This window comes from Arachis hypogaea, chromosome 1, assembly GCF_003086295.3.
Source record: "Arachis hypogaea cultivar Tifrunner chromosome 1, arahy.Tifrunner.gnm2.J5K5, whole genome shotgun sequence".
Taxonomy (NCBI): Eukaryota; Viridiplantae; Streptophyta; class Magnoliopsida; order Fabales; family Fabaceae; genus Arachis; species Arachis hypogaea.
The window spans coordinates 1,523,568-1,550,365 of record NC_092036.1 but is presented as its reverse complement, the minus strand read 5'-3'; the positions used below and the strand labels follow the sequence as shown (position 1 = coordinate 1,550,365).

The 26,798-nt window shown below is 34.9% G+C and overlaps 2 protein-coding genes across 29 annotated transcripts; both read left to right on the top strand.

The window, feature by feature from the left end:
- The first annotated feature begins 1,400 nt into the window (after positions 1-1,400).
- Positions 1,401-6,937, top strand: LOC112789525 (putative pentatricopeptide repeat-containing protein At1g17630). 28 transcript variants are annotated; one of them, XM_072234959.1, is made up of 6 exons: positions 1,401-3,867; positions 4,074-4,125; positions 4,286-4,372; positions 4,958-5,096; positions 5,201-5,258; positions 5,470-6,937. In XM_072234959.1, exon 1 carries the CDS (start codon positions 1,696-1,698, stop codon positions 3,859-3,861), a length of 2,166 nt encoding a protein of 721 aa, XP_072091060.1. In that variant the 5' UTR covers positions 1,401-1,695; the 3' UTR covers positions 3,862-3,867; positions 4,074-4,125; positions 4,286-4,372; positions 4,958-5,096; positions 5,201-5,258; positions 5,470-6,937. The 28 variants fall into 28 exon arrangements, with proteins under 28 accessions (XP_072091060.1, XP_072091054.1, XP_072091049.1 ...); XM_072234953.1 differs by having other exon boundaries at positions 5,341-6,937; XM_072234948.1 differs by adding an exon at positions 5,341-5,388 and having other exon boundaries at positions 4,286-5,096.
- A 1,089-nt stretch (positions 6,938-8,026) lies between these two features.
- LOC112789516 (DNA-directed RNA polymerase I subunit 1) lies at positions 8,027-22,389 on the top strand. The gene is made up of 21 exons (XM_025831451.3): positions 8,027-8,408; positions 8,486-8,655; positions 9,609-9,768; positions 9,855-10,139; positions 11,101-11,310; positions 11,427-11,597; positions 12,133-12,292; positions 12,648-12,832; positions 13,605-13,868; positions 14,554-14,642; positions 14,802-14,949; positions 15,191-15,409; positions 16,440-16,760; positions 16,849-16,993; positions 17,528-17,736; positions 18,072-18,274; positions 18,890-19,088; positions 19,191-19,453; positions 19,909-20,049; positions 20,183-20,984; positions 21,536-22,389. The coding sequence occupies exons 1-21, from the start codon at positions 8,391-8,393 to the stop codon at positions 22,130-22,132; spliced, it is 4,959 nt and encodes a 1,652-aa protein (XP_025687236.1). The 5' UTR covers positions 8,027-8,390; the 3' UTR covers positions 22,133-22,389.
- Positions 22,390-26,798: the final 4,409 nt, after the last annotated feature.

Here is a 26,798-nt window from a genome sequence, read left to right as displayed (position 1 = left end):
CAAGACCAAGTTCCACAACTACTCCAAGGGCACGCCTTTTTCCACTCTCCGACAAGCAATATAGATTATTGGACATTAGGACATCATGAAAAGATTCTCTTTCGACATCATATGCAAATTACATCTCCACTCAATTCCAAACAAAGTGGGTGTAATTCCAAAAAACAGTAACAAAAACAGAGCAATAACTACAAAGAAAACATAACAACTAGCATAAAACAGCAAACAGGAAGCAAAAGAATATAATGATTTTGGCTCCTCTAAAGACACTTTAAGATGAACCTGATCAGTTATACAACATCAAATCATGATCATTCTCCTTCCAACTTTTAATTTGCAGAATTATTGGCCTTTTTCATAGATCAGTAAATCATGCATCAAAAATCAACTTCATATGTCTTCTTATTCACCTTAGACTTGATATTTGTACTCATAAGTACATCATTTACTCCTATATTGTCAATCTTGACACCATCGATTTGTGCATTCTACAACTTCCTCCTTTAACTTCTCTAATACCAACACTCCATTATTAAAGACAATGTTATTTCTATATCTCTATGTGCACCATATTATAGAAAAAAATAACACCATCCACACTTCCTTCATATCTTTCCTTATCTTTCTATCCATCCACACCTCAAAGCATTCTTTGATGGTTCTTGGCCAAACCCAAATCACACTCCAATCCATCAAGATTGATCCCCACAACTTCCATATACGATCACATGAAAAAAATAAGTGATGTACCGTCTCCAATCTATCCTTACATAAGACACAAAAGGATTCCGCTTCTGGTACAATCTTAAACTTACATAATCTATCTCTAGTATTCAATCTTTTTAAAATTACAAATCACATCAGCAACTCAACCCGTGGAGGATTTTTTTTCTTATGAACATTAAATTTATAGAGTGTGCATTGTGTAGTTTGAAGTTACAGTGTTAGACTGTTAGTATTATGTGAGATATGATGGAAATTGGAAGAGAACAGTGTCGTTTTCAAACAGAGGAGATCAGGGACTATTTTGTCCCCTGTTAGAGTTGTCAGGGTCTATTTTGTCCTCCGTTAAAATTAACGGAGTAAAGGACCTAAGTGACTGACAAAGTTAATTGTTATGGACCAATTGAGTAATTAATTTTAGTTGGGGACTAAAGTGTCCAGTTTGAAATCTTTGAGGACCAAAATGGGTACTCATTTTTAATCATAAACTTTAGTGTTTAAACTTATTTGTGAATCTTTAACGATAAATTATAGACAAGTTACTATATAAAATTGTAAAACTTTAAATTTTATTAGCCTAAAAATTATTAAATTTAAATATATGAAATTATATATTGATTTTTTAATAATTTTATTTTGTATTTAATTAAACCAGTTCAATGATGGTTAGACATTGGTTAGACCAACGATGGTTAGACATTGGTTAGACCATTGAACCAATTATTCGACGGGTTTGGTTCTTGTAACCTTGCGAAAAACCAATATGTGCATCTCTCTTCGAGACGATAATAGTGTAACATGAATCTCGGGAGCAGTTTGGGATTTGGTCGTCAAACTTAAGTTGGTTTCTACTTTCTCCACATAAATCACCATAGCAGGGGCCTTAAGAAGATAGTAGGATAGGATTGTTGCTACAGCTTCCTTCATTGTTTTCACCTGCGATGACATCATCTGCCATTGGCTAGGTCCGTGATGCTCAATGCTGTGTCTGATTGCTTCTTCTCTCGCTCCTCACGTTTCCATCGCATTCTTCTTTTCAAACCTTTAATATCTTTCCACCATTTCCACACTTGCGTCACTCACCACTATGAACTTCTCGGTTATTTCGATTCTCTTATTCAGCAATCCCTTACTCTCCAACAAGCTCGCCAAATCCATTCCCAAATCTTCGTCACGGATGCGCATCGTTCCCCCTTCTTGGCCTCCAGGCTCATATCCCTATATTCACGCTTTGGGCTTGTCTCTGATGCACGCAAAGTGTTCAGTTTGGTCCCTTTTGACGAACTCCAGAACCTTCTTCTATGGAATTCCATCATCAGAGCCAATGTCACTTATGGTTATTATGAATTTGCGGTTCAGCTTTATGTTGCCATGCGAAAGCTTGGATTTTTGCCCGATGGGTTTACTCTTCCTCTGGTAATTCGAGCTTGTTCCAATGTCGGTGCCACTGGTTTCTGCAATATTGTCCATTGTCATGTTTTGCAAATGGGTTTTTGGAATCATCTTCATGTGGTTAATGAACTTTTGAGCATGTATGGGAAGCTTGGGAAAATGGAATATGCGTGCCACCTGTTTGATAGAATGCTTGTGAGAAGCCTTGTCTCCTGGAATACCATGGTTTCAGGCTACGCTTTGAGTTGCGATCCTGTTGGTGCTTCTAGGATCTTTAAGAGGATGGAATTGGAAGGTTTGCAACCTAACTCTGTGACATGGACTTCACTGTTGTCAAGCCATGCTAGATGTGGATTTTATGATAAAACCCTTAAGTTGTTTAAGTTGATGAGAACAAGGGGGGTTGAAATCAGTGCTGAAGGATTAGCTGTGGTGTTATCTGTTTGTGCTGATATGGTTGATGTTGACAGGGGCAGTGAAATCCACGGGTATGTTGTTAAAGGTGGATATGAAGATTATTTGTTTGTAAAGAATGCACTGATAGGTGGTTATGGGAAGCATGAGCATCTTAAGGATGCTCATAAAGTGTTTTTTGAGATGAAGGCCAGGAACCTAGTAAGCTGGAATGCTTTAATATCAGCTTATGCTGAATCAGGATTGTGTGATGAGGCCTATGCATTGTTTTTGCAGATGGAGAAATTGGATAGTTATTTGCTAGTGAGGCCTAATGTCATAAGTTGGAGTGCAGTAATATGTGGCTTTGCTTCTAAGGGCCGTTGTGAGGAGTCACTTGAACTTTTTAGGCAAATGCAGCTTTGCAGAGTAATCGCCAATTGTGTGACGATTTCCAGTGTTTTATCAGTTTGTGCAGAGTTAGCAGCATTGAATCTTGGCAGGGAGCTCCATGGTTATGCTATTAGGATTCAGATGGATGACAATATTTTGGTGGGAAATGGTCTGATTAACATGTATATGAAGTGTGGTGGTTTCAAGGAAGGGCATTTGGTATTTGATAATATTAAGGGTAGAGATATAATCTCATGGAATTCATTGATTGGTGGTTATGGAATCCATGGACTTGGCGAGAGATCATTAAGAACTTTTGATGAGATGCTTGAAGCTGGAATGAAGCCAGATAACATTTCTTTTGTTGCTGTTCTATCCGCTTGCAGCCATGCTGGATTAGTGGCTGCAGGTCGTGGCCTTTTCAATCGGATGGCCAGTGAATTTGGGATTAAACCTAATGTAGAGCACTATGCATGCATGGTTGATCTCCTTGGTCGCGCTGGACTTCTGCAAGAAGCAAGCGACATTGTTAGAAACATGCCAATTGAACCTAATGACTGCGTTTGGGGAGCTCTTCTAAACTCATGTAGAATGCACAGAGACACAGACATTGCAGAAGAAACAGAATCAAACATTCTGACCCTGAAGTCAGAAATAACTGGCAGCTTCATGCTGCTTTCCAATATTTATGCTGCAAGTGGAAGATGGGAGGATTCAGCAAGGGTTAGGGTCTCAGCAAAATCAAAAGGGTTAAAGAAAACACCTGGACAGAGTTGGATTGAAGTGAGAAAGAAATTTTATTCATTCTCAGCAGGAAGCATATTGCATTTGAGGCAAGATGAAACTTATGGGATCCTTGAGGAATTGACACGTCAAATGACAAGTATAAATAAACGATATAGCTGCCTTAATCAGCAATGTATTGACGACGAATCAGAGCTCTTGCTTGTTACAAACTAATTAGAGGCAAGAAGATTATTTATTTTTTGCACTGGGTCGTCGCAGTATATAGTGGAGTTCTTGCTGCAGTGACAATCTCGGTGATCTAATCCGGCTGTGGGTGACTGCATCAACGTCGAATCCAATGATTTCGGCAGTGACAACTCCAGAGATCTGATCCTCATATGATCTTCCACATGATAACACCCCTTATCTTTGTTGTGGATTCTCAGGAAACGTTCTCGCGATTGGAATAATATCACCCATGGGAGAATCAGTGACATGGTACCCACCTCTTTATCATTTTTAAATTTTGTCCATAAGAAATTTATGGGAATTATGTCACTTATCATTGTACACAGGTTCCATACTCTGTTCCCCCAAACGGATGAGAAAAAATAATTGAAGGCCAAATTTATAATGAGATTCTTTGAATGACCTGCAGGTTTTTGAATATGAAGGAGTCAACTTCCATCCTCTTTTACTAATGGAGATATCAGGAAAATCATTTTGCATCTCCAGTTCTTCTATGGTATGTTATTTATAAAAGGTGGGTTTCTCATGTTAATTGACTTTGTTGGAGTTGGTATGTGTTATGGCTGTTTTTATTCTATAAGATCATATTCATTAATTTTTTTTATTTGGTTCTGCAATTAACACCTGCTAGTACGAATTTTTAGTTCGTGTATATTACATAGCTGAGAGAATATGTTGTTATTGTACTTTTTTTAAAAACTCATAAGTTGTTGAAGGTTGAGCGCAGCCACATCTAAGGCTAAGATTGGTCAACTTATGCAATTGTGAGTAGTTGAACTACGAATAAGAAACTAAAGTTAATTGAAACCTTAATTTCTACCTCAAGATAGGTTCCTCTTGTTTCCAAGAGTTATCTTCCTTGAGATTGCTGCAAGAGTAACCTTTTTAGACCAGGATCAACATATACTCCCTCTCTTTGGTTTTTGTTTATGCATACTTTAACTATAGTGTTTAGGGGAAAAAAAGGTATACTAATAATTGAGATTGTAACATCCATATAGCTTTCTGTTTTCTGTGAAGAACATCCATATAGCTTACCATAACTATTTACTCGATTTTGGTTTTAATTTTTCTGTTTTAGGATGTCTTGAGAAGCTAATTACTTTGGCAGCACTTTTTCATAATATTTGGTACAGTGATGCTACATGGACAAACTTTTTTGTGAACCAAGTCCAACCAAGTTATTGCAACCCCAACAAAAACCATTCTTAGCACTAAGGGTGTGTAAAACATGCTCCCACTCACCCAAACCTTTGGTAGACAGCATAAATCATAATCACTCATAAATCATAATCACTACTTCCTCTTATATTCTCACTCTCAGAAACTAAACAAGCATCAACAAAGACACAGAACCGCAAACCAAATGAGCATCAACGAAGGTAAATTGTTGGATTCTTCTTTCTTTCTTCTTATTTGTGGCAAATCATTATGTGATTTTGTGTTTTTGCTTTTTGTTTGTAGCAAATCACTACTTTCATCTCACAGTCTCTTTCTCGAAACCCTACTTTGGTAAAGCAAACCAAACAAACTAAAAACAGAGTATCAACGAAGGTAAATCATTGAATACTACTCTTTTTTTGTGCTTTTCAGTCGGAATACACCGCAATCAGAAAGGAAAATCTTTGCAACCATTCTTCAGGTCCTGAATGTTGGCGCTCAAGACAAATATCTGGGTTTACCAACAACAATCCAGAAATAAAAAAAAAAAGCAACATTGGCTTATGTCAAAGATAAAGTTGCAAAAAAATTACAGCATTGAAAAAGATCATTATTGTCGATTAGTGGTCGTGAAGTTTTAATTAAATCTGTGGGTACGGCTATCCCGATATACACTTTGGGGTGCTTTAAACTTTCATAGATGAAATTCAGAGAATATTTATGCAATTTTGGTGGGGACAGAAACAAGAAGAAGAGAGTCTTCACTGGATTAAGTGAGACACACTGTGTAGACTAAAAAATCAAAGAGGATTGGAGTTTAAGGACCGAAAAGCTTTTAATCTCGCTACGCTAGGAAAACAGGGATGGAGATTGATTACCAGACCGAATTCCCTAGTGACTAAAGTATTCAAAAGGTATTTTAGACACTCTTCATTTCTAAAAGCTGATGTTGGCTACAATCTGTCTGGGCTTGGAGAAATCTATTAGAAAGACGAAAGGTTCTGGAAAAGGGGGTTTGCTGGCAGATTGGGAGGAGATCAACAGTGAAGATTTGGAAAGATTGTTGGGTTGGAAGATAAGGACCATTGACACTGAGACAGATAGAATCAGGAGCTTAATCCAAGCTTAATTTGGGTTTCTCAACTCATCACTGAGGAAGGTAATTGGAATGCATCACTTATAGCCAGCAACTTCATACCAGAAATTACACAAGAGATACTTCAAGTAAGCATTAAAGAAGAAGATAAATTGATTTGGTACAAGGAAAAAGGGTTCTTACTCTGTATGGTCAGGATATGAGGTATGCTTCAAGTTTTTTCACCTGCCACTTGAAAGTCTTCCACCAGTTTTCGGAGACAAAAATCTATGGAATTCGATTTGGGATCTTGACTATCCGGCCAAAGTTAAGGTCTTTGCATGGAAAGCTCTCTACAATGGCTTTCCGGTTAGGCACCGATTGCACGCCCGCATTCAAGCTATCCCTGTGATCTGTCCAAGATGTGAAATGTAGGACGAAACTTTGACCCATTGCTTACTTACTTGTAAATTGTAATCACTTGCGGCAAGTGTGGAATCACATGGGGCTCTTGTTTAGCAGTCCAAATGGAGTTGATGGGGATGGTAGCTTTTGTAATTGGTGGAGAAAGATGCTTTAAAAAATAAAGCAAACGGGTTCTAACAAAAAGTATCGAAGTCTTCCTACAATAGTGCTATGGAGGATTTGGATATCTAAGAACAAATTATTTTTTGATGGCAAAAGAATTATACTAGATACTATTTGAAAAGAGACACAAAACATGTAAAAGGAATATCACCTTAAGACAACTAATTGTGAAGTTTTTTTTTTCTATTTCCTTTTAGGTTATTCTATTATTATTTTCTTGGGTTAATTCCCACCTTATCTTTGCTAGAGTCCTCAAATAGACCAATATTACTCTATTGCAATTTTTATTAATAAAATTTCATATCTTGAAAAAAAAATTCCAATGCATCTACTAACAAAAAAAGTCCAACGGTAATAAAAAGATTAATCCAATTCTTATAAAAAATTAACCCCTCAAATTGAGACAATGTAGCATTGATGAAGCTAAACTATGAAAAATCCTTCATGACTTTGAGATAGCGTGGCAGATGGAGATGCCTCGTGTAATAGTTAAAACAGATTTAGAGATCTTCGGAGATGCCTTGTGTAATAGTTAAAACAGATTTAGAGATCTCCTTCAACAGCATATCCAACTCCAGACTTTTCTGCAAATGTCACAATGCTTTAATCAGAAATATAGAGAGAATGAAATTGAAACCTTGGCAAGTTGAATTCAAACACATATATAGAGAAGCTAACTCATGTGTAGATTGGTTAGCTAAACAAAATCTTGATTGTGAGCAAGGATTCTAATTTGTTGATGTGCCGTCTAGGAGTGAAAACAGGCCAAGTTAGGCTAGACTTTGCTCTTAAAAGGCTTGACTTGTCATGTAGTTAATTAACTCGAGCTTGACTTGTAGTCTACTATAAACTATTTATAAAGTACTAGGTATAATCTGTTATTTAGTCTATTCTGGTCTAAAATCTGTTAAAAGGTCTGATAATTTTATCTTTTTACAAAAATAAAAATTTTATTAAAAAAATTATTTTTTAATTAAAATATTTATATATAATATATTATATTTAATATTTATAAAAAATTTTAATCTTTTAAAATATTTAAAATATAAAAAAATATTTATAATTAAATATAATAAATTTAAAATATCTTATAGTTTTGTTAATAATAAAAAATTATTTATATATTTAATTATATTTTAACAAATCCAATTAAATTTTATAGGCCAATAAAATTAATTAATAAATCTGGACCTAACTTATTAACATATTAAAATTTTTAAGAGTCTAATTTTATATCTATTTTATAATAAGTCCGGCCAAGCCGAATCAAACACAAATCAGACGTCAGACCTGATAAATTATCGGACCTTTCTCCACCGCTAGACTACCGCCTGAAAAACTTGTTCCCAAAATTGAACCTTATTTTTGTGTTTTTTTATTTTGGGCTTATGCCCCTATTTTTTTACAAAAAAAAAAACTCTCTAGTTAATATACTGCCTGTCTGCCTCGCATAATTCTGCTGACTGTTGCTTCGGCTCAGCTGATGTTTCCCCTGTCACAGCAAAACTCTCTTATACATCGTGTCCAACTCATTTCAGCTTCCCAACTATCAAACGCAGCAGCGCCTCCCTCCTTCCCTTCTTTCCAACACTGCTACTAATTCCCTCCTTTCACTTCCATTCACACCTACTTCATAACTCTTCCACTCTTGCTTTCTCTCTTCACTTCAAGCAACGACCAAAGCCAAGCCATGGTTCTCTCAATCCAGGTACTCCACAACCTCTTCTTTCTTTCATCTACCTTTCTCACAATCACTTAAAAATCTTAACCTCTCTTATTTTTTAGGGTGCTTCGAATTCTGTTGAGGAGGTTGTGTTCAGCTTCTACACTGATGAAGAGGTGAAGAAGAACAGCCGCGTCAAGATTACAAACGCTAACTTGCTTGATACTATCGGTGTCCCCGCTCCTGGTGGTTTATATGATCCAGCTTTGGGTCCATCCGAAGAGAAATTGCCGTATGTTTTTTTTAATAAAGCATATTCTGATTATTATTATTATTATTACTACTACTACTAGCGGGAAGTGAAGTCACTATGAATCTGCTCTTTATTTTTACATGTCATTGTGAATGTGTTAAATAAATGGTAATCACCCTGAGGCTAGCCAATATGACAAGGTCTTTAATTTCATGGTTTAAAACTTTAAATCCTAGGTGTGAAGAAAATTCCTTTTTTTCATTTAGTAATAGAAAGACATGAAAAAATGAGTGAGAGATTAAAGAGAACAATCCAAGTACACCAACCTAAGTACTCCATTACCCTTTATATATTGGTATAGATGGATTATTACTACTACTACTAGGTGCTAGGTGCTTTTCTGGGTTTAGGGTTTAGTGGTGGTGCTTTCCTGGGCGTCCATGCCTGTCAAATCCTATTCTGGAGAGGGCTTAGTAGTAGTAGTGCTTTGCTGGGTTTAGGTTTTAGTGGTGGTGCTTTGTTGGACATCCATGCTTGTGAAATCCTATTTTTTGGAGGCGGCTTCATTTTTTGTTAATTAGTTTTTGTTTTATTTTATTTTATTATTATATTTTTAAATTTTTTGTTTCTCTTGTTTCATCCTTTGTTTATTTATTTTTCATCCTTTATCCTTTGAATTGTTTCGGCTACAGTCTGCATACAAGAAATTATTTTATTCTTGAAAAGTTCTGGTTTTCTTCATAGGACTTCTTCAAAACTTGTATTCTTGTTGATGATAGCTAACAGTTTTACATTTGGATGGAAATTTCGTATCTTACTCTTTTGAATCAGCCAAGTTGGTTCTTTTGATATAGCTCTGTGGACTGGAGATGAGACAAATTGGAACAGAAATGATTTCATGTTATCAATAGATCTTAATTTGATATTTTATTGGTATTGCACAAAGTTTTCTTGAGGTGGATAATTGAGATCTCTCTTTTTCCTCGATGCAGTTGTAAAACATGTGGTCAATTGTATCACCTTTGTCCAGGTCATTTTGGTCATATAGAGCTTGTTTCCCCTGTCTACAACCCCTTGATGATCAGTCTTCTTAGAAATATTCTACAAAGAACTTGTTTCACTTGCTGTCATTTTAGGGCTAATAAAGAACTGGTAAATATTTCTCCATAAGCTCATGATTTTATAATATTTTTATGCATTTGTTGGTCACTACTCATATGGTCTTCTGTTGCTGCAAGGTGGAAAAATGTAGTTCCCAGTTGGAGCTTATTATGAAAGGGGATATCATTGGGGCAAAAAGATTGGATTCAATTAATAAAGATGAATCCATGTATCAAAGTGATGATGATGATAAGAGCCAGTCTTGTAGCTCTGAACAGCAGGGAGAAAGTTGGACCTCGCTGCAGTTCGAAGAGGCAATTTCTATTGTACAGAAATTTTTGAAGAAGTCTTCTAAAAAATGTCAACGGTGTGGTTCCATTAATCCTAAAATTAGCCAACCAACCTTTGGATGGTTCCGTAAGGTAAATTCTTAAATTTCACTTAAAATTGCTTTCTGATATTAAAGTATCATAAAGATTTAAATGCTATATCTTGTCTATGCTAGTACTGGTAATTTACAGAGCTTGATTTGAGTTTCTTACTGCTCTCTCTCTCTCTCTCTCTCTCTCTCACTCACACACACACATATTCTTCTTTTGTATATCTACATTGTAAATGCCTACATGCGTTGAGGGAAAAGAAGGGGTGTTTTTTGGGGGGGGGGGGGGGGTTCATTTCACTCAACATGCGTATTATCTCTTTTTCTGGGTAGAAGGCATTCATCATTCTTTTGACTCGATTTCTCTTTTCATCTTGTCTGTTTTGGTTATAGTTTCTTGTTCACTTTATTTCTTTTAAACAATCTTTAATATTTTGGGCTACTTTTTATTTTGAGCTTGCTTTAATATCCTAGTCTTTAACATATTTAGGCTATACTTTTTTATTTTGAGCTTGCTTAAGTATCTAAGGGAAGTGGGGAACCACACCTTAAAAGCTAGCTGATAAGGGGGAAGAACCACTCTCCTTATATACAACATCAAGTATCCCATACTACCCGAAGTGGGACTTTGGACCACCCATAATACCCATGTTCCTAACAGCTTGCTCTAACATCTTCGAGTCTTATGATAGATGATGCATTCTGAATTTATAATGGTTTATTTTTCAAGTTCTGAATGATTGCTTGCTGCTATGCATATTTGTTGTTCTGTTTTCTATGCACAGTATTCGTCATGTTTGCAATTGTGCTGTGTGCACCTTTCATGCTCCTCCCGCTATTTTTTTTGTTGCTGGCCGTTTTAAATATGAGAAGTAGAAAATCATAGAATTTAATGGTGAATTTTCAACTTTTTATTATTTTTTCTTCTTTCCGAAGGACATTATGTTATTTACATAGGTTCATTCTTGTGGGTGTTTCAACAATCCACATGCTTATGTATCTAGGATGGTCTGTCAGCTGCTGATGCTAGAGCAAATGTCATAAATTCTGATGATACAATCTTGGCAAGTGAGACTATAACCGATGACAGGGATACAACATATGGAGAGGATATCAACTCTGCTGGGACCAAGAAAAGTGATGCCAAAAGACACGAGTTGTCTTACAAGCTTGCTGAGCAAAATCGACTTTCTGGTCCTTTGTTACCATCACAAGTTAGTTTCTTCCAAATATTGAATTAACCTCAATGTAAAGTGTCAGCTGGACACAGAAAAGTTTCACATGCTGTTGGAAAATTTAGAATCATATATTAATTCTATTCAAATTACAGGTTAAAATGACGTTAGAACTTTTGTGGAAAAATGAGGCTCGATTCTGTTCCTATATTAATGATATTCAAGGTCAGGGATATGGAAAGAAAGCAGGGCACTCAATGTTCTTTCTTGAGAATATTTTTGTTCCACCAATCAAATTCCGCCCTCCCACTAAAGGAGGTGATATGGTAAGTGTGAATAATAAATACTGTTAATGAGTTGTACTATTTCTCTATCTTCTTTGTTTGTACTCCATGTTCTTGGTTCTACTGTGGAGTGTGGAATATTTCCAAAGTTTGTCAATGCAAGGTATAGGTTTAGGGAAGTACTCTGAATTTGAAATTGTTGTGGGATATAAATGTAGGAAAAATTTACTTATGAAATTGTTTGCAGATATATATAGATTGGAAATGAAGGATTTTTGTTAGAAAATTCTATCATGAATCATTCGGGCCATTCTTAGGAAGGGAAGCCAGCAGGATGTAAAGATCATGTGAAGGGAGGATATAAGGATGAAATGCAAATCCAGTTTCTTTCTTGGTTTATCACAAGAACACACTTACTCTTTCAATGTAGCTAATCTCATTTAGTAGGATGAGGCTTGTAAATTGCTGACATTCAAAGTATAACTACTCCTTTTTAGTCCTTTCATTGTTTTGTGAATACTTGACTGTCTTTTTTATTCTACATTCACCTTATTGACTTGGGCAATTGTGTTTGTAGGTATCGGAGCATGCTCATACTGTTTTGTTGAGTAAGATTCTGCAGGCTAACATAAGATTAGGGGATGCCCATCTAAACAAGAAGGATCCCTCGATGGTTTTAGCCAGGTGGATGGAACTTCAGCAATCTGTAAATGTGCTCTTTAACAGTAACACTTCTGGTGAGAACTTATGCTGGTTTTGTTTTGTTTTCTTTTTTTAGTTGTAACATGCGGACTTGGGTGTAGTTGGGTAATATATTTTATAAATTTCTTTATGTGATAAATGTCTGTTGAGCACTCTCATCTTTTTCTCGTGAATATTTAAGAGAGGACAAAGAACAATATGTGCACAATATATGATAATACCCAACATGACTACATTATGTGACTGAGATGAAGGGTGCAGTCCTTGGTAGTTTGTACCAGGCTACGCCGAATGTGGATTACTTCATAAACATGTCAATATGTAAATATTTTTATTTCTCTTGCTAGTGATGGTTACACATGATTTTCTTTTACTTCTTGATTGGTCTAGGCCAAAGAGATGCAAGTAATGGAATTTGTCAGTTGCTGGAGAAGAAGGAAGGCCTCTTCCGCCAGAAAATGATGGGAAAGAGGGTTAATTTTGCATGCCGCTCTGTCATATCACCGGATCCTTATTTAGCAGTGAATGAAATTGGGATTCCCCCATATTTTGCTCTAAGGTTAACATATCCTGAGGTGAGAATTATAATTTTGTATTACCCAATATGCATGTAAGTTACGTTCTTCATTTGCATTTCTATTAAGAATTTTGTCTGTTCAGTTTAGCATTCTGCATATTTCATACCTTCAAAACATTTACTTACAGATCTAATAAAAGCTAATATATTCTGGTATTGACGTTGCATCTTTATTTAGTTAATTTTCTGCCTATGCTATTTACATGCAGTTATCTTATAGACAAATCACCTTTTATCTGATGCAACCTATGTAATTTGAAGAAAACTATACAGTTTCAAATTGAAAAATAAGTATTCTGCCGCAAATAATTTGTAAATTGAAGTGTGAAATCTTGGCCTCCATATTATATCAGGGAATTAGGAACATAGGATGGGAAATTTCTCTATTGTGAAGTGAAATGTTTAGTGTTTATTAAGGAAATCAAACAATCTGTAGGATATTGTAAATGACTGAATGTTGATAAGCAGTTGATAGCATTGATGATTTCCGATGTCTAAGTTTATGTTTGGACTGTGCATGGAATGTGATATTACTAACTATGGAAAATCACATCTTCTAAGACGAGTATGTCATTTTGTTTTCTGCCTTTGATAACTTGCATGGAATATGATATCACTGGCTATGGAAAATCACATCTTCAAAGATGAGTATGTCATTATGTTTTTTCCCCTTGATAAGTTGCATGGAATACGAGACTACTAGCTATGGAAAGTCACATCCTCTAAGCTCTGAGTATCTCATTTTGTTTTCTGCCCTTGGTAACCTACAGAGAGTTACTCCTTGGAATGTAGTGAAGTTAAGGAATGCTATTCTTAATGGTCCAGAAACCCATCCAGGTGCCACACATTATGGCGATAAATCATCAATAGTAAAGCTTCCACCAAAAGGGAAGTTGCTTGCTTTGACATCAAGGAAATTACCATCATCAAGAGGGGTTATCATGCATAATGGAAAGATATGCGATCAAGAATTTGAAGGAAAAATTGTGTATCGCCACTTGAAGGATGGTGATGTCGTGCTTGTCAATAGACAGGTACTTCATTATCTTATAATCTTATTGTATGGTGTTTTGTCAGCACATTTAAGTTTGGTTTGGTAAAGCTTTTACTTTTTAAAGGTAGCTTATCAAAGCTAGCTTTTAAAATATAGCTTTCTAAAAGTTGTAGCATCTATGTTTGGTAAATAAATTAAAAATGATTTTCAATAAGCACAAATAACAACCATTGTGTTTGGTAAAATAGCTTCTAAAATTTAAAAATACTACAATAGATATAAATGTAAGAGTAAATTTGGAAATTTACTAATATATGAGATTATATTAGATTTTTTATTTTGATAAGCACAAGTCAACTTTAAAAAGCTCCACTTTAGGTGCTTTTCGAAAGCACAAACACGTCTTCAAAAAGTTTTACCAAACCAAGCCTTGTAATGTTACTGCACTTTATTCCCCTAATTGGAAATTCTTTTCTTTTAATCATACAAGAAAAGAAAATCAAATAATTACACCCGATGTATGGTGATTGAATATTCTCATATACTATTTGGAACTGCTAATTGGGTATATTTAACTATATTCAATTTTAAGTTAACCATAATTGTTATGATTCCATGACTTGGTAAATATGCTGGTTTGTGAAGACAATATTGATCAGAGATGTGATATAAACATTGCTAGTGTGTACTTTCTGGTTTGAATTGAACTATACATTCTGTTGCAGCCTACACTTCATAAACCTAGTATAATGGCGCATATAGTTCGTGTTCTGAAGGGGGAGAAAACAGTGCGTATGCACTATGCGAACTGTAGGTAATATTTTATTTTAGTTTTAAGCTTGGTGTTCTTGTGGAATAAATTATTATTATTGGGTACATTTTGACTCTCTGATACCTCAAATTAATAAGTATCCTTAGAATTTACTTTGATGCAGTCAATAACTTTTCCCTCCTCGATTCCTTATTATTTCAGTACTTACAATGCTGATTTTGATGGTGACGAGATTAATGTGCATTTTCCACAAGATGAAATTTCCCGTGCTGAAGCTTACAATATTGTAAATGCCAACAACCAATATGTGAAGCCTACCAGTGGTGATCCAATAAGAGCCTTGATTCAGGTATTTGCATAAATAATTTAGAAAGGTGGCAGTTTAATGAAGATCCCAACATTATGGATTGAAGAATTACATGCACACTGCATGAATTGCTAAATGGATTGGAAGCAATCTGATCCTCACCCCTCTATTTGCATAAATAATTAACATGTTAACTGCATAGACAGCCTTTGTTATTATTATTTATTTTTTATTTTTTTTATATACTGAATTTTTTCTCTCTGCCTTTTAAATAAATTTCCAGGATCATATTGTAAGTGCTGCCCTTCTAACAAAAAAGGATACATTTTTAAGCTGTGAAGCATTCAATCAACTTCTCTACAGTTCTGGTGTATCCATGCCTATGGTGGGATCTTTCTATGCAAAACCTGGGCAGAAAGTTTTCACATCAACTTCCGAGAGTGAAATGTTTTTGTTTCCTCCAGCCATATGGAAGCCAGAGCCCCTTTGGACAGGAAAACAGGTATACTATCATTTGGTTCGTTTTTTGGCTTTTTTGCTATTATATGAAGGGCCTTTTATCTTTGGCATTGGAAGAATGTCATTTAAAAATTCCTTTAGCCTTTCTCCTCCATAATTACTCCATAGAACATGTATTGATAGACCGATTTAATCAAATATCAAAAGTCACAAAATGCAGGAAGGAAACTATATGTGATTTTTGTCTGTAGATGATCAGGGAATTACTGGATGCAACAATGATTATAAGTGTGGTAGCAGTTTCTAAGGAGTAGCTCCTGGTGCTGTGTTGAAGAATATTGATGGTGATGTGATTTAAGGGCATGCTGTAGTGTTGTGGTACTTAGACCCACTAGAGAGAGAGAAATAACAGTCATGATTGTGAACAAAAGATCCGTAAGACATGATTGGCTACAGTAATACTAGGATGAAATTTGGCATATTATTTAAATAGAGCATCAATTTCTGGTCAACTTACGGTAATAGTAGGATGAAAGTTGTCATATTATTAAGAGTCTGAAGTTCTGGTCAACTTGAAAATAGAATAGTGATGGGACATGACTTGGAAGGTGCTGCTGTTCAGATACTATATTGAAATTTCGAGGATAGAATAACAGGAGAGGAGTGAGTGCGCAGCTGAATTCGATGCAAGATACTGCAATTCAGAAGATGCATCAGCTATTTTATGACGAGTGCTAATATCATACTCTTAATTTAATATAGAGAAATCACGAACTATAAAGAAATAGATAAATTATTCTTAGAGATCTAAGATACTTATTCTATTCTAAGATACTATGGAGACATTGCTGGATGTTTATCTAATATCTAACAGTTATTTTCTTGATAAATTTTCTGGATCCTTCTCGTTTTGTCAATTCTGTTCTTTCTTGTAATTTTGATTTCTTAGTATATGAAAAACTGGATTGTATGGTACATACCATTACTTTTCTACTGAGTTATGATTCAAGATTTGCTTCTTTATATTAGGACCTTAATTTTTGTAAGTGAATTTGGTTTCGGCTATGTTGCAGGTCATTAGTGCATTGTTATACTATGTCACTAGAGGTTCCCCACCATTTACAGTTGAGAAGAATGCGAAAATACCAGCTAATTTTTTCAAGACTCGAAACAGAAACACTAAAGGACGAACCACTAAGAAGTCAAGTAAGATGAAGGATGAGCCTGATGAGGACAAATTGTTGATATATAGAAATGATTTGGTGCGTGGCGTGGTTGATAAGGCTCAATTTGGTGACTATGGTATAGTACATACAGTACAAGAACTTTATGGCTCAAACATTGCGGGAAACCTTCTTTCAGCGTTTAGTCGTTTATTCACAAACTTCTTGCAGGTTAGCTGCCAATGAGTTAATATATAATCTTGGGTTACTTTATTGATTTATCTATCCTCAATATTCTTTATATTTTTCTGTTTTTCAGATGCATGGGTTCACATGTGGAGTTGATGATCTTCTGATAACAGAAAGAAAGGATGGTGAAAGAATGAATCAACTTAAAAGCTGCGAGGAAATTGGTGACATTGTTCATCGGGAATTTGTCGGAGTCATGGAAGGTGATAATATAGGTAATATTCTTAAATTTGGTTTCTGCTGCAAACCATATGATTATAAAATAAATACCATTTCCTGATGTAGTAACATTGCTTAATTGCTAGCTTTCTATCCACGTTCTACTTATATGACTCCTATCTAATTTATTAAATGACATGAGTTTATGATGTGAAAATAGAATACTAAGTAAACTTTGGTAGTAACTCTACTATCCTAAGATAATTCATTACTCCTATCTAATATGGATGTGTTTCCTGAGTACACAGAATCTATATAGCTAGTATTGTTTCATAGATACTCCGGTTAAAGCATATTTCAAACCAAATAAAATTTTGGTATGCATTTCTTCTAAGCTATCATATAATGAGACATATCGACCAATGCATTTCTTCTACGCTATCATATATATATATTGGTCAAATATATATTGGTCCATGCATCCAACTTATAGTTCAGCATGACAGCATATCTATGCTACTTGACATTTACTTAGTGCAGTTAGTTTTCCTATGTAAAATCTGTGATTTGTGGCATATTTGTTATTTCAGACCCAACCACACTGCAGTGGAATATTGAGAAAAAAATACGCAGTAATGGAGATGCAGCCTTAACATACTTGGATCGGAAGATGATAAGCAGTCTTAACTCCAAAACAAGCTCAGGAGGTTTAAAGGAGCTATTATCCGAAGGTATATGGAAACCATCTGGGAAAAATTGGATTTCTCTTATGACTACATCTGGAGCCAAGGGTAGTATGGTAAGTATACTGTTGTGATGTTAATTTGTCTGTGTTACACTGCTATATTAGATTTTAGCAGGTTAGGTTACAGAATGGCATAGATACAATGAATTTGCTTTTGCGACTATTTTGGATGGATTCTTTTACAAAGTAATCAAGTTTTGCTAGTCTGGCATTTGCTTTTTTCAGTTGATGATATAGAACTAGTTAGTCTGATTGTTTTTTCAGTGTTAATATCACTTTATTCTCTGTATATTTGTTAGTATTTTCCAATTGATACAAGTCTTGTTGATATATTTGATGGCATTTAACCATTTAAAAATATTAAGTTGATTCATATTGTTTTGAAACAGGTCAATTTCCAGCAGATATCTTCTCATTTAGGCCAGCAAGAGTTGGAAGGAAAACGAGTTCCACGCATGGTTTCTGGAAAGACCTTGCCAAGCTTTCCTCCCTGGGATTGTTCCCCTAGAGCAGGAGGGTTCATTATTGATCGTTTTCTCACAGCCCTTCGTCCACAGGAATATTACTTTCATTGCATGGCAGGGCGTGAAGGGTAAAAAAAGCTTATGGACTCAACATGATAGCAGTTTGTTCTGAATGTTTTATTGATACGTGTATGGTTGTTAATGTTTTGTATTGGTGTTTGCTTGTGTGTATTGTCAAGAAGGGACTGATATATAATATATAGTTATATGCTTGTATGCTTGTCAGTATTGTCAAGAAGTAAAGGTTATAATGTCACTTAATACATGGTAACGTATGCACGTTGCAAATCACATTATCATTTCAGCTTTATCAATATACCCAAAAAAAAATATGTAAAAAAGAAAACGATTTTAAGCGAGTTTAAATTTAATCTGAGTGACATTTGCTTAGATGTATTGGTATATAAGTAACTTGAACTTGGGAATGCATGTTGTATGCATGTTGATTACATTTCAACTTTATAATGTGCACGTTGATTAGCTGCTGACATGCATCTCATTGTTCATTTGTTTATGTTCTTTTCAAAGCTGTCTGAACCATTCTCTTCACTCCACAACACTTTCCCTAATGGAAAATCTTTCAATTCATATTTTGGATAAATAATTTGATAGTATTTCACATGTAAGGTTTATTTCTTTGATTACAGTATGGTTGTCTTAACAAATGAATGTTTGCTGCTCAGGTTGGTTGATACTGCAGTTAAAACTTCTCGGAGTGGTTACCTGCAAAGATGTCTAATGAAAAATCTTGAGTGTCTCAAAGTTAGTTATGATCACACTGTTCGTGATTCTGATGGTTCAGTTATTCAATTTCGTTATGGAGAAGATGGCGTAGATATCCATCAAACCAGCTTTATTACCAAATTTGAAGCCTTGTCGACTGTATGCACTTTTTTACTGCTATTATTGTTATTTTTTGAAAATCCTAAATAATGCATGCAATTTGTATGTTGTTTATATGTTTGTTTATTGTGCCGATTTCAGAATAATGAACTGGTTTACAGCAACTGTTGCCGTGAGCTTGACAGATCCAGTCCTTATATTAGCAAGTTGCCTGATGCTCTTAAAGGAAAAGCTGAAAACTTCATTCATAATTTTTCTTCAAAGAAGAGAAATCGTAGTTCATTGAAACGATCAGATTTCTTGAAGTTGATGGAGCACAAGTATGTGTCAAGCCTTGCGCAACCAGGAGAGGCAGTTGGTGTTTTAGCCTCTCAATCTGTCGGGGAACCAGCAACACAAATGACGTAAGACCCTATTTTTTCTGAGAGAATATGCTTCTTGATGAGCCTTGTTGCTATTTTTTTTGTATTTGAAGTAAAATGACCAGATAATTTATGGCAATTTGGAAGGAACAATTTTTATTAACGTGGCATAGTACTTCGATATTGCCCAGCATATGCTTAATTTGAACTATTTTTCATATAAATTGCTGGATCTTTGAAATCATAGCCTGAACTAATAAGAATAACTGCTTTATACTTGCGTATGGAGTTTGTAATCAAAAGCTGGTTTTCTGTTTTTCACTGAAGTAAAATGTTAAGGGAGTAAAACTTCACAAGATAAACATTTAAATTTTATGCCTCATAGGGGAGCTAGTGGGATTGGAACTGTACATCTATTCTTTTACCAGCTACTATTTTTCAATACTTAAGATGTAAACAGTGCTTGTTATTTATTTTTTTGCATTTTTATTCTGCAGCTTGAATACTTTTCATCTTGCTGGTCGAGGGGAAATGAATGTGACTCTTGGAATTCCGCGTCTGCAAGAGATCGTGATGAATGCCTCAGAACATATACTGACTCCATTTATGACATGCCCCTTGAGAGCTGACAAATCAATGTGAGATGCTGGCGTTGCTTTCTGTTCTCTAATCTATTTGTTTGTAGTTTTGTTTCTGAACACCCCTTGCTTTCCCTATGTGTAGATATTTATACAAACTACAATACATGTTTGACATAGTTGTTGCTTGCAGGGAAGATGCAATTTGTCTTTCCGATAAGTTGAAGAGAATAACTGTAGCTGACATTATTGAAAGTATGGAAGTGTCTGTTGTACCAGTAGTTGTTTGTAATGGTCAGATTTACAGAGTATATAAACTTGTGATGAAGCTATATAAACCTAAACACTATCCAAAATACACGGATATAACACTTGAAGATTGGGAGGACACACTAAGAGTTCTCTTTGTGAGGGAGTTGGAGGATGCCATTCAGAATCATGTGGCACTGCTTTCCAAAATTGGTGGCATTAAAGATTTTAAGACAGAGAAATCCACCACAAATAGCTCGGATGATGTAGACGGCAATGAAACGGATTCTGCAAAGAAAGGCCGGAGTAATGATGGTGACGATGATGATGGTGGGGCTGATGAAACAGAAGGGGATGAGGATCTTGGTTTTGAAGCACAGAAGAGAAAACAGCAAGTTACTGATGAGGTTGATTATGAAGATGATCCTGAAGATGAGACGCGTGATAATGAGTTATCAGAAGTATCTGATGGTGATTATGGTGAAAGTGATAAGGAGGATGATAAGAACATCACACTTGATGCCCGTGATTCTCAAGGACTTGAAGACCTGGCAGATCCTGATGGGGATGTCTCACCTGAAAAAATTGATCGGAAATCTAAGCCCAAATCTAGTGGTGAAAAAGAGAAGAAAAAATCTGGACCAGTAAGAAAGAAATATGATAGATCAATTTTTGTGGAAGCAAAAGGGATGCATTTTGAGATCCACTTCCAATTTACTCACGAACCGCATATTTTATTGGCTCAGGTACACTAATTTCATAGTTGATTTCTGTGCTTGTGGTCTGTGTCACAGCATCAGTCTGAATGTTCAATACCTGTGGGTTATACCCATAGTAGCCAGAATTTCTATTTAACTCCTAAAATCTCCGGGTATTATGATTTTAATGAGTTAACTGATTTTACAAATTTCTACTAGGTCGGACGATTTTACGATATAAATCTTGATGTTCTCTACCTTGGTTATGCCTAAAGAACAACATAGTTATTCTAGTCTTGTATGCAGTATCCTCTGCAATTCTAGGTTTGATTCCCTTGCAACTAGGAAATATTAGCAAGGTGCTATCATGGTAATTTTATAGAAAAGATGCATATGCTGTAGATTTTGTCAAGTTGTTATTTGAGCTTAGACATGCAAATATTGTAGAGACATTAATGCATGAATGATGTTGAGGGAAGATGGTAACCTTCGTTTGGTTGACAAGTGATGGTTAACAAATGAGTGTATGTTATCTCTCTACCTTCTCATTGCTTTCAAACATAAAAAGGCTCACTTATTTTTTAATTAACTTTATGCAGATTGCTCAGAAAACAGCCAATAAGGTTTGCATCCAGAAGTATGGAAAGGTTGGCCAATGTAAGGCTGTTACATGCAAAGAAAGTGGAGTAATCTACTACGGCGAAGATCACCGTTCAAGGGAAGATATCCCTGCCGCCGAAAAGGAAAAAATACCAGCACTTCAAACTTCTGGTGTGAATTTTCAAACATTTTGGGACTTAGAAGATCATCTTGATGTAAGGTACATTTATTCCAACGATGTCCATGCTATGTTAAAGACTTATGGTGTGGAAGCAGCCAGAGAGACCATCATCAGGGAAGTTAAAAATGTCTTCAAGTCTTATGGGATATCCGTAGACATCCGGCACTTGATGCTTATCGCCGATTTCATGACTTTCGCTGGTAAGTATCGTCCGATGAGCAGATCCGGAGGCATAGCATTCTCTACTTCCCCTTTCCTCAAGATGTGCTTTGAGACGGCGTCCAAGTTCATCGTTGAAGCATCTTCTCACGGCTTGGTCGACACCTTGGACACTCCATCTTCTAGAATTTGTCTTGGTTTGCCTGTGAAGATGGGAACCGGTTGCCATGACTTGTTACAGAAACTGGAAATATAAGGTCGTTGCCATGTTACTCCTAGATCTCTGGTTGATTCATGCCTAGAAAATCTGGCAAATTTTGACACCTTGTACAATTCATTGTTTACAAATTTTTACAGGCACATTTTTCTCTGGTTGTGTAGTAGTTTGTTTAGAGGCAGTAGTATAATGCTTTGAAATGTTATTCCCATTTCCATCAATAGCTATGTATAATGCGATTTTTTATGTATAATATCTACGTTTAACGATATATTTTTAAAATGTGATTTTACTCATGTTCTTTATTAATATTATATATTTATTTATTTTGTGTCTTGAGTTATGGAAGGTTGTTTGTTTACAAATAAGAACCACGGAGAGTTTTTGAAAGTTTAAACGTTTCAAACGTTTCAAATTGGTCTTTAAAAAGACATAACTATGAATTAAACTAGGACAATTGATATAATTACTATTTTAGTTAGGTTTTCTACTTGTCTTTTAGGAGTAAGAGTAAGTAAATATTAAAATTGGTTTCTAATAAATTTTAGAATGGAATTTTGATTTTTAATAAAATTTTATTATTCAATAAAAATTCTCGAGAATTATCAGATTAGTCTTTCACCGCTTTTAATAAAATTTTTAGTATTCTTAGTAGACAGAAAATTTTATAACAAATTTTATTATAAAATAATTTAGTTTTCAAAAATATAATTATAAGAAAAGAGACTGATTCGTCGAAGACTTATACTCGTCAAATAAAACAATAACGGTTCAAATATGTATTTGGGCATTTCATTTCATCCAGTAGCTGAATATGCACAAATCAACTTTGGGGAGACTAAGGGTGTGTTTGGATTTACGTTGGAGAAGAGAAAAGCTCGTTTGAGCTCCTTGAACGATTCATCTTCATGTTTGGCAATGGTTTTATTCTGTAAACGTAGAAGTGATTTTTGTCTTCAACCCACGTTTACCAAAAGCTAAAAATTCTAGCTTTTCCGTTCAGCTTTTCACGTTGGATTAAACTTTATGTTCTATGTACCAATTATACCCTTTATTATTTATATATTTATTATTTTCTTTTTTATAATATATCTTTTTAATACTTTCTTATGCATATTATTTTTTTATAAAACTTCTGTTTTTTTATGAGTTCTTTTACTGTTATTGTTATTTCTTTTTTGTATAGAATATTTTTTTTTACTTTGTATTATGATTCTATTAATTCTATTAGAGTACTAAAGAATACTAATAATACTAAAAAAATATTAAAATTTATTTAAATATTTAAAATAAAATTATAAGATAACATAAAATAATTATTTAAACTCATGTCCTTTTTTGTAATTTTCTATCTAAAAGTGATTTTGAATAATGTAATCCAAACAATATTTAGTTTACTATAATCTATTTTGAATAAAAATTACCAAACATAAACCACGTTAATACTAACTCACTTTTGATCAAAATCACTTTTACAAAATCAATTTTATACAAACCTCCGTTTGCAAACGGTAATCCAAACACACACTAAGTTGCTGATTATTTTCGATTATTCCGATAATAATTTTTGGCACCATATTATGTGTTTTGGAGTTTAATTATTGTCGAATTTTTTTTCTAGTAAATCTTACGGTAATTTTTTCAAATTAATAGTTAAATAAAAATTCTTGTTAATATAATTAAGACAAAAATTTAAAATTATCGGATATCAACCAACGATTTTATTAAATATTAATTGTCTAAATATAATAAAATATCACAGAAGTAGAATACAATGAAATAGACATAAAATAAATTAAATTCCTAAATCATACAGATTCGGGTAATCGTCGTCGTCTTTCTCCTGCTGAGGCGACGAAGTAGGTGCTGAAGTTAGTGCCCTACTAGCATCGCCATTGCCTCCAACGTGCTTTTACTCGTTATACACCTCTATCTGCTTTCGCAAACGATCAAGTCGCTCCAGTTTCTCCGTCATCTACGAGTTAATGGCTGCGGTGTCTCCCATACGTACAAGAAGCTCATTGTACCTCTGCTCAGACTGCTGAGCTTGTTGGTGAAGCTCTTGTGTGAGATTCTGCACCTCCTCCCTCAAATCGACAACTTCCTCAGGATTGGTAGGACTGGTGACAGAGATAGAAGTAGATGAAGCCGCCAATGTAGAGGCGCGAAGGCCACTAGCGAAGAACGATCCCAACCTAAAGATGCGATTCTTATGGGTTCAAAGGCAGTTTCGAACCAAATCCTATCAGGATCTACCACTGAGGTATCAAAGTCGGGGTTATCGTTCCCACTAGGCGGCTGAGATTGCTGGGTCGCGGCCTCAATCTCTGCGTGCAGTCCTCTTGTGTAACATACGTTGTGATTAGAATAGTAGTTAATTGACTTTAAATCAAATAAATTTCAAACTTAGAATTAATTGAAACTCACATAATGAGCCACAGACCGCTCATCACCATATCTCTCCTTGTTGGCCTTCAACGTATGGGTATACTTAAAGGTCTCCGCCAGTGTCGCCTCATGATCTAACAACTTAGACTACACATATTGAAATCAACCAATAAAATAAATTAAGAAACAACTAATTCAAGTAAAAATTAACAAACATAGCAAACTATTTACTAGTCTGCTCTTCGTCTTCATGAAGGTCGCCGACCCACCTGTATACTTTGACGACCTCGGCGAAGCCCTGTTAGTGACGTTCATCAGACGGCAATGCTTGAAGCTCTCATCAATTCTAAAATGGGCCTCCAGTTCCTTCTTGATAGATGGACGGATCTAGATTCTCCGTTGGTCGCGCCCCTGACGAACGTCGCTCATCATCTGCTGAAGTCGTTTAGCTTCCAGGTGGTTTTAGATCTTCCTGATCATGAAATCATGTTTTGTATCTCATATAAATTTTAACTGCACAAAGTGATTTAACAACATTAATTAGTCAAAATAAAAAATAGTTCAAATACAGTTAATTCAATAATATTGGGTTCTTATCGCCCACTTCTGAAACCATCGCTCTCTAGTCTGAGCAAGGATCTTCGTGTAGCTCAGCCACGGGTAGTTGCACATTGACTTAATCACCTCAAATATTTTTTGTGTACATGCATTGTTGTTCGGTGAAAACCTATCAATGAAAAAAACTTAAGATTAACAAATACATAAAAACATATAAACCTTATTTGTATAAAAGACATTAAAATAGTAATAACTCACGCATGCATGCTATTAGGCCAAATCGTCATCCGTATGACGGGCGGTGGGGGAGGGTCATCCTACTAGGACACATTAAACAAATCACCCACTGCAGGCTCTGCCGCTGGATCTGTAGAAGGCATAGCAGAAGGAGGCACGTAGTTCGGATTCAGGACCATGATGAACTGTTGGTTCGTTGGACCCGCCTGTGACGTCACAGGGGTCGATGGGGTAGTCGGGGTAGAGAGCGATGACTGAACAGTACCTGGGGATTCGGTGAAAACCCTCCTTCTACCACGACCATAAAACCCACTTGATCTACCTCTGCTACCTGTTATTATGTCTACAAAAAAAATATATTATTAATACTAAATAGCATATATACTACATAAATCTTTCAATATTTACATTATTTTAAAAAAATTTGACATAACCTCTCCTAAAATTGGACATATATCCACCTTTACACTTCCCACAAATCCAACCAAGCTCAAGCCACAGCATCACTCAAAATTCAATTAAATTCATAACATTTCCAGCAGAATATATTAACTTATTTATACATTGAAAAGGCAACATTCTCATTAATTCATAGAAATTATTACATATAAATAAGAGTATACAATAAATGTTTCTCTCTTGTGTATGTACTATCACACTTGGCTTTTGAAATATTCAAAAATCACTATAACTAAACAACTTTAAGAAAGTGCATACTTTTTATATTTAATTTTTTATTTGAAAGCCATGTAAAGAAACTTCATATCTCCATTACCATCTATCTTTTTATTCTAAGTTCACTTTGTTTTCATACTTAAATTCATACTATATATATAATGTTGTATATATAGAACGCACTTTTACTTAGCATATACATATATCTATCTCTATTTGGAATCATAGTACTAAATTTAAAGCAATTTATACTCATATAAATTTACTTGAAAGTGCATTTTAATTATTAATATGAAGCTTAACTTACTTCTAAATCCTAAAGTAGCATATGATAACCAAATTCTAAATTCTAAATTAACATATAACTAGTTCCTAAATTCTAAATTAATTTCATCCTAAGTCACCAAAAAAAAATTAATTTCATCCTAAATCCTAAATTAGCATATGATAACCAAATCCTAAATCAGCATATAACTAAATTCTATAACTTAACCTTAAATCCTAAATTAGCATATAATAATCAAATTCTAAATCTTAAACTAACGTATAATTAACTCTTAATAAATTAGCATATAATAATCAAATCCGAAATCCTAAATTAACATACAAAGAAAAAGAGTGACTATGGAACCTGAAGAGCGAATACAGGAAGAACTCAGGAGAGAGAGATACAGTGATGGTGCTGGATAGCGACAGCGACACACAAACACACATGCACACACACACACACAGAGAGAGAGAGAGAGAGAGATTTCAAAATGAAGGAGAAGAGGGTTCGCACTTTAAATTTTAGGTCTCATTACCGTCGGATTTACGCATTGCGGCCACCAAAACGCAATGTTCCACC

Bases quoted from the DNA above. Each gene is read 5' to 3' on its own strand.
- LOC112789525 (XM_072234959.1), top strand. From the start codon at position 1,696: ATGCTCAATGCTGTGTCTGATTGCTTCTTCTCTCGCTCCTCACGTTTC.
- LOC112789516 (XM_025831451.3), top strand. The intron at 12,293-12,647 runs GTGAGAACTTAT...TGATTGGTCTAG, and splicing joins CTTTAACAGTAACACTTCTG to GCCAAAGAGATGCAAGTAAT. The intron at 20,050-20,182 runs GTGAGATGCTGG...TGTTGCTTGCAG, and splicing joins TTGAGAGCTGACAAATCAAT to GGAAGATGCAATTTGTCTTT.